This window comes from Tinamus guttatus, unplaced genomic scaffold (genome assembly GCF_059628265.1).
Source record: "Tinamus guttatus ecotype Peru unplaced genomic scaffold, ASM5962826v1 Tinamus_guttatus_pri_ptg000276l, whole genome shotgun sequence".
In the NCBI taxonomy this organism is placed as follows: domain Eukaryota; kingdom Metazoa; phylum Chordata; class Aves; order Tinamiformes; family Tinamidae; genus Tinamus; species Tinamus guttatus.
This window is the reverse complement of record NW_028288810.1, coordinates 648,241-655,932: the sequence shown is the minus strand read 5'-3', so window position 1 is coordinate 655,932 and position 7,692 is coordinate 648,241. Positions and strand designations below refer to the sequence as shown.

Here is a 7,692-nt window from a genome sequence, read left to right as displayed (position 1 = left end):
AATGTAGTATTGAAAAGCAACACTTACAAAGCCACCTAAGTAATTTAGCATCCCGAAATTAGCTAATTTTCAGTATCATTACATAAATAATTTGAAAGATTTAAGCCAGATGGTGTGGGTAGATTTAAAGTATCAACAAAAAAAAAAGCCAAACTTTTGGATTTTCTCAAATGACTGTGTTATGGCAAAGACTTTGCATTGTACAAAAGACTCATTTAAAATGTTATGCAAGGAGGTCACAAATAGAAGGTGCCATGTCACTTTTGCCATGGTTTGCCTGGTTAAGTGACTTCGCCAAAAATGTGGGCCTAGTAGGAATCCAATCTTTGGACGAAAGTCTTCCCTTGGGAAAAAAAAAAACGCATGCAACAAAGATTCCTTTCTCTGAGGAGACTTGGGAGAGAAGAGGTTTTCTTCTGGGGAAGTTCTGAGAAACACAGACTTCTTGTCAGACATTTACACAATTTATTAAATTTCAAATAATATTTTGAGATATCCCTGACTTTCTCCCTACAAATAAATATGTAAGTTGTTTTCATGAGTTATACTTTTTTTTCCCCTTGAACCAGTTATGAATTGCAAAAAATGAAGGCTATCAAGGATAGTGTACCCCTTTTCATTTCTTTTATTCTGTCTTTTAAAATCTTTCTAACCTTTTGAAGTTCCAAAATGATGGAAATGCAGAAAGAAATTTTGATTATTGTATTTTTTAATAATCTCTTTTGATAGGCATTATGCATCACAGTTCCAAAAATGTTATAAAATTAAATACTTATATAATTAAGAAGGAAATGGAAGGCTAAGGGGATAGGGAAAAGAAACATGAAGGGTACTGGAAAGGGAAGAGAAAGAAGAAAGGGAAAAGAGAGGGAGAAGGAAAGGGAGAGGGGAAAGGGGAAGGGGAAAGCAGAAAGTGAAAGGGAAAGGTTTTAGTTTTGCTATGTATTCATTACAAAAAGGGAAAGAAGAAAAAATACCCTTTTCTTTGACATTTGATTCTAAATATTTTCAATACCAGTGGAAATCTGCAATAGTAAAAGCAAAATTAAACAAAACTTCTAAAAGCATTTGATAATGTTTTTCAATTCAAAAAAGCCCAGCTTTGATCAGGAAATTAGAGGGAGGGGTAAAATCTGACTGGCTTTAGCTGAAACACTGCACAATGGTAAACCACTACTTTTTCTACTAGAAGAGTACATTTTCTACATTTCCTGAATGAATAGCAGGTCACAATCCTATCTCCTTTGCTCACGTAGAACCTTTCAAGAAATATATTAGTCTCATGCAACACATCATCATCTGATCCTGGTTGCTAAGGCAACTACTTGTGTGTGGTAGAAACGGTAGAATCAGGGCTCAATCAGATTTGTTCAGTCTTTCACATTGGGGTTGTCAGGATCGTCTTGTAATAATTCTGTCTCATAAGACAAGTTGTCTAATCTTGGCATGTCTCATAAGTTTTTATTCCCAGAGAGAATAGAATTACTTGGACCTTCCTAGTTTTATAAAAACTGCTTTCTTCAGTTAGCAAGTCCTCCTGTTACAAGTCTCCTCATGAGACATGTCAAATATCTGTCAATAAGTCAGATGGTTTGATTCAAATCTTTTAGTTTTGAATATTGTGATTTATTCGTTGCACTTTTATGCCCAGCCCAGGTTATCTGTGTAAACTGGAAAATAGTAATAAATAATGCAAAGAATCTGTTCTGTTCCAAAAGCATATACTGCTAAGGTCAGAAGTCAGGGTGAGTAAAAGAAAAAATGATAGCAATTATAACAATTTAATAGATATTTTCTGGTCTGCCAACACTTCTAATAAATCTCCTAACTGTTTTTTTTTTCCTTTTTGTATCTGTTGATAAATATGCTGATAAATATGCTGACAAATCTTCTGGTATTTTTTTCTGATCCAGTTGCACGCTAGTTTACAGCTGCCAGATGGAAGAGAAGTGGTGGGGAGTAGAAGTGGATATTTTATATTAAGACTGAGCTGGGCTGAGGTTGACATGAAAACTGCTTAGTTTCCTATTTACTTTCTGCCTTCTCACCATTGGAAAGCTGGAATCAGAGCAGATCAACCTTACTTAATATAAATTACAATGCTTTAGAAACTGATATGATTTAGCGTAACAAGAAATTTAAATCCTGTTCTAAACCCCAATCCCAGCCTGCTCAAAGTCACTTTAACTTTCTAGAATGTATACAGAAATGTGAAATGGACCAACAAGGTCTGGGTACAATAACTTCATCTCTGCATGGGCAATGCCATCTGTCTTAGGGCAGTTTAGGGCTATTTCCTGTTACAGTGATAATGTATAGCTAAGGTCTGCCTTGAGATCTTATTTTTTATGAAGTTTTTATTATGTTTACAAGGGTTTGTCTAACTGTGCCCTGAACTAGTGTAAATTTCCTCTTGGTTGCCTCTTGTTCTCCTGTTGCTCACACAAATCCACAGCAATCAGTTCACCAGCCCACCACAGCAAGAGCTCAATGTCCTCTCTGATCAATCTGTAAGACGCTTTGTGTCATTTACAATGAGTCAAATTATCTGCCTAGATTGCACTTACAAAAGCACAATGGCGACTTAACAGATCTCTGGTGCCAGGGGTGAGACCTGTATGGAAAAAAAAAACTCTTTACATTTCTTGAACTCAGAATGTGAGTTCAATATTAATGTTAGCTTGTTAGAAAAACGAATGCAAATAAATACACACTTGGCATTTTATTAACTTGAAGGATTATACTTTCAGTAATATATCAGAAAGTAGTTTATCTCAGATGCTTCACCTATTACACCCACATTTGAATTTCAATATTTATCAGTTTATAAGCAGAAACAACTTCAGAGAAATCAAGAACAGTATTTATCATGTTTTATTGTAAAGAAAACAGAAAAACATTTCTATTCTACTCTACCAATATGTTCCTCCACTCATTGCTTTTGTCAAACTTTTGGCTGAACGTGCAATTGAAATTACTTAGCACAAATACAGGGCTGTTAAAGATGTTTATTTTTTACAACATCAAAAAAGTGAATGGAAGCTTTCTCTACTTATCGCCTTTTGGACAACCCAGCCACTATTCATCTTCACTGTGGTAATTTGTTACATCATGCAATGTATGTTTGAAACTCCAGGTAGCTCTGGGAACTGAGAGCTCTTGGAAATTGATTCTCAATTAATTTTTAATGTTTTTTTTTTTTTTCTGATTCCTGTGAAGGATAAGTCAGCACTGTGTGTGGGTAACTCCCTACTCTTCTCCATATAGATCTTCATACAGGGCTAAGTGAACAGTATCTGATGTATTTCAAAGATTGCACAATAAACTAAAAAAAAAAAAAAGTGACTTAAATATTTCATTAAGTTTTTTAAGCATGAGGGAAGGCAGAAGGTGTAAGAGGCAGGTCTGTGTGTTTTTTTCACAAGACTTGCAAACTGAAAACACAAGCCTGCCATTACTCCTCATAATATTTTTTCATATGTTTAACTTTTTTTAAAATTTTTAATCCTCCTTCACTGTGGAACCATTAAATTCATGAAGCTGTCTGTGTATGCAGCTATGAGGGGAAATCCTTTCCATTCCTTTCTTCTTCCACTCTCAGATGCAGATCACAGCAATTAAACAAAATGGCATGCAAGAGATTATGTGAATGGCACTGGAACCACCACCATTTAATGGTGAGGGAAAGCAGGGAGCTGAAAAGGAATGAGGGTGGATGAAGATTTCAGAGAATTACAGAAAAACACACATCCTAGAACATCTTTGAAAGAAGATTTAACAAGTCAGTCATTATATGTTAATTATTGTTAATAGCCAGACTGAAAATATAAGCCATGTATCTCATTCCAAAATACTTAGCTTTAATGAAATCATAGAATCATAGAAAGCTTAAGATTGGAAGGGACCTCTAGAGGTCATCTAGTCCAACTCCCCTGCACACGCAGGGTCACCTAGAGCACGTGGCACAGGACTGCATCCAAGCGGGTTTGGAAGATCTCCAGAGAAGGAGACTCCACAGCCTCTCTGGGCAGCCTGTTCCAGTGCTCTGTCACCCTCACTGTCAATAAATTTTTCCTTAAGTTCGTGTGGAACTTTTGATGTTTCAGTTTGCTGCCATTACCTCTAGTTCTGCCAGTGGCCACCAGTGAAAAGAGGCCAGCACCATCTTCCTCACTGCCTCCCTTGAGGTACTTATAGACACTGATCAGATCCCCTCTCAGCCTTCTCTTCTCCAGGCTGAACAGGCCCAGGAATCTCTGTCTTTCCTCATAGGGCAGATGTTCCAGGCCCCTGATCATCCTTGTAGCCCTGCGCTGGACTCAGCAGCTCCACATCCCTCTTGTACTGTGGGGCCCAGAACTGGACACAATATTCCAGATGCGGCCTCACCAGGGCTGAGTAGAGGGGCAGGATCACCTCCCTCAACCTGCTGGAGATGCTCTTCTTAATGCAACCCATAGCACATAGAAACATATTTTAAAGGGAATCAGTCCTACAAGTGTGTATGCATATGACAAATGTACTTGGATCTTACCAAATGCATAATAGTTATGTGTTCATCAGCTTTTATAAGACTTTTCAATAATTCAGGTACCTGAACACCTGCCTCAGAGTTTTCAAGTACTCACATTTTTAAAAATTAGAGTTGTTACTCTTTTTCATCTTTATATAGATCTGCCTATAGAATTAGTCCTGTTTAAAATCCCAGACAATTCCAGACCTGGAATTCAAATTCCTGGCATTTGCAGCAAGCTTCACAGTGTTTGCTATCTTAATTGGCTTTTCTGTGTCACATATTTGGGAAATGTCTTTTTCTTCAGTCTGTTGATGAGTAATGTTGATTCCCTTTGCAAATATTCTTAAGCCATTTAGTGTGTGAAAAAATCTATGAATATTAATAACACCACCAACAAAAGAGAGTTAATATGGTCATTACTATTTGTATTCCTTCGCTATAGCTCTTGGTCAAATCACTGGCAGTGCAAATGGAGGAGATCCCGATCACCCAGGTGTCTTGAGTAACTATGGATTTCTACATGGAAAATCTACTTGCTCAGTAGCAAAGTAAAAAAAAAAAAAAAAAAGTGTGAAGTATTATTAACATATAATTATAACCCTCATAAAAAAATCTAATGATTGGTAAACATACGGGGGAACAATAAAGAATTTTAATAGATGTTACCTATGAAACTCCTTGATTGAACAGCTGTGCTTTAACTATTCCTTCCTAAGTCTCACTGATCTGTACATTTTTTGCCATCTTGCTGCCATAGGATTTATAGTTGGATTATCTCTACCACTTGGATAATCTAAGTAGTCCAGACCTATGCTACTCACTGCTGGTTTAAGTATTTCTTTCTGTTTAGCTTTACTATATAAATTTAAGCAGAGTAAGGGGCATAGTATTTTTCTAGCTGTGCTTAGCCTTTTAACATTTGAAATGAATTGGCAGCAAAATAAATAACTCAGCAAGCCCTCCACTAAGCACCCCCCTTTTTTTTTCTCCAAGCTACATTGAACAAGCAATTGCAAAGATGAGAAACAAATAGTCCTTACAGATCCTATTTATTTATGCTGAGAGATCTTATCAGCTCACTGGTTTTGGGTGGAGGTGTTATCTGCTACACCTGCAAAGTAGCTGGAGGCTTTTTAAAAAGCGGTAGTGAGCCTTGCTTTTCAAAGGGTAAGCAGAATGAAGACTGTTAGAGCAGTTGTGGCTTCTCTCAAACGCTCTGAAGATTCCTGGCTCAGGTCCTTTGCAAGAACTATGTTGCTGTTTCTTGGTCTTCTTTTTTGGGGGGCTGCTGCAGCCCTGGCCTTTAGTGGAGTTTTTGTGATCCTGATGTACAAGAACTACAGATGTTTTCTTCAGGATTCTTTTTTGCCTCTTCCAGGCTGGCTGGCTATTGTAGCTGCATTTGTCCTGCTACCCACTGGCATTTTAGCTATTTCTATTTCTGTGAAGAACTCCCGCTATCGACAAGGTGTCCTCATGTACTTGCTGCTGTTACTTCTCTGTCTAGAAACGTCTTCAGCTCTTCTGGCAAAGATCTACTCTACTAGGATGTCTTCTGAGCTGAAAAGCACTATGGGGCACCTCTTCTCTCACTACAGTGGACCGTATTTTGAGAATCCTGGCAGTAGGGCTGTGGATAAAATCCAGAGGAAGCTACAGTGTTGTGGAGTCCAAAAGTACACAGACTGGCTATCACCATCAACTGTTTCTTGGCATCTTCCAACTGAGAAAGCATGCACTCCTGAAAACTGTTGTAAGGAGAAATATTCTCATTGCAGGGATGACAAATGTCATCTGGAACATCTCTTTCAGGAGGGCTGTCTAAGGAAGCTGGAAGACCAAATGCATTTTGTTATGCTCTGTTTGTTTTGGTGCTGTATTGTGCTAGGTGTTTTGGAATTGTTGGCTGGTTTCAGCAATGGCATCCTCATGAAGCATCAGCCTTTCCAAGACTTCCGAATTCTTGACTCGACTGTTTTCTCATAGGCCTTACTACACTGCTGACATTGTTGACTTGAATGGGGATTGGGTTTGTTTTGTATTGCTTTGGTATTGCTTACACTGAATTGGAAGAAAAGTATTCTTTTTAAAATAAATTTGCATATAAACCAAACTACTCAATCACTATTGCTTTTATTTTCTTTAACATTAGAATAGATCATTCTTCTTCCAGATCTTCTTCAGTAGGAAACATCCAAAACCTCTTACTGCTGGGAGTATAGGTATAAGTGGATTTCTTGACCCAAAATGGGAGTATAGTGCAAAGTCATGACCTAAACTGTTGGAATAGGTCTTAACTTCTTTAGAATCATGGAGAAAGAACTGACTCCTTGCATTCAAACTTCAGTTTAAATCCTTAATGTTTGTGTTAAGAAGTGCCTCAAAACTAGTCTTATACTTTCTTTTCCCTTTAAAGGTTGTTTTCAGATGAGTTTCCTTTGCTGTATTTGCTATCAATTGCACCACATATATTCTCTCTGTAGATATCTATATATCTGTGTGTATATACATATTGAAGCATATTAGCCTAATAAATTATGCATTTTTTTTACATATCATTCTTGTACCCCTTAATGGTGAAGATATGGTTAATAGCAGCAGAATAACAAGGTATAGATATATGCCAGGAGCTATCTCAGTAGCTGAACAGCAGGTGAATTTAAATATTCCTGTTTTAGTGAGGAGGAGAAAGAAAGACTAAGACTCTTTGTTTGAGGCACAGCAAAGAATTAGTTTTTTTTTTTTTTTTTTTTTTTTTTTAAAGAAAAAGTGGAGTCTTATGCACGCTTGAATGACAATATGCTGCATTTTCCATGAGCTCTGCAGGCAGGTAACTAGGCCCTGGCTTGAGGTTTGCTTAACTGAAAAGACCATGAAAAATTACTGTGACACAGCAATTGCTGAACTTAATAGAAATAAAAGTGAGAAGCTACCAAAAATTACAAATAGTGTTATGAAGGATGGCTGGATTTCACAATTACCTCGGAAGGAGATGTGTGAAAGACAGTATTTTTTACAGGTCATTAGTGATCACATTAATAGCATCATATAACACTGAGATGAGTAGTTAACAGTATCAGATTTATCAAACTTGAGTATGGATTTGGCAAAATTCGAATCTATAGGTAAAAAGCAATGGGGTACCTATAGTTCATTTGCAAAGAAACAAAGCGGGA

The 7,692-nt window shown here is 37.1% G+C and overlaps 1 protein-coding gene across 1 annotated transcript; it reads left to right on the top strand.

The window, feature by feature from the left end:
- The first annotated feature begins 5,691 nt into the window (after window positions 1-5,691).
- Window positions 5,692-6,524, top strand: LOC104575425 (tetraspanin-3). The gene has a single exon (XM_010222763.2). The coding sequence runs from the start codon at window positions 5,693-5,695 to the stop codon at window positions 6,500-6,502; it is 810 nt and encodes a 269-aa protein (XP_010221065.1). The 5' UTR covers window position 5,692; the 3' UTR covers window positions 6,503-6,524.
- Window positions 6,525-7,692: the final 1,168 nt, after the last annotated feature.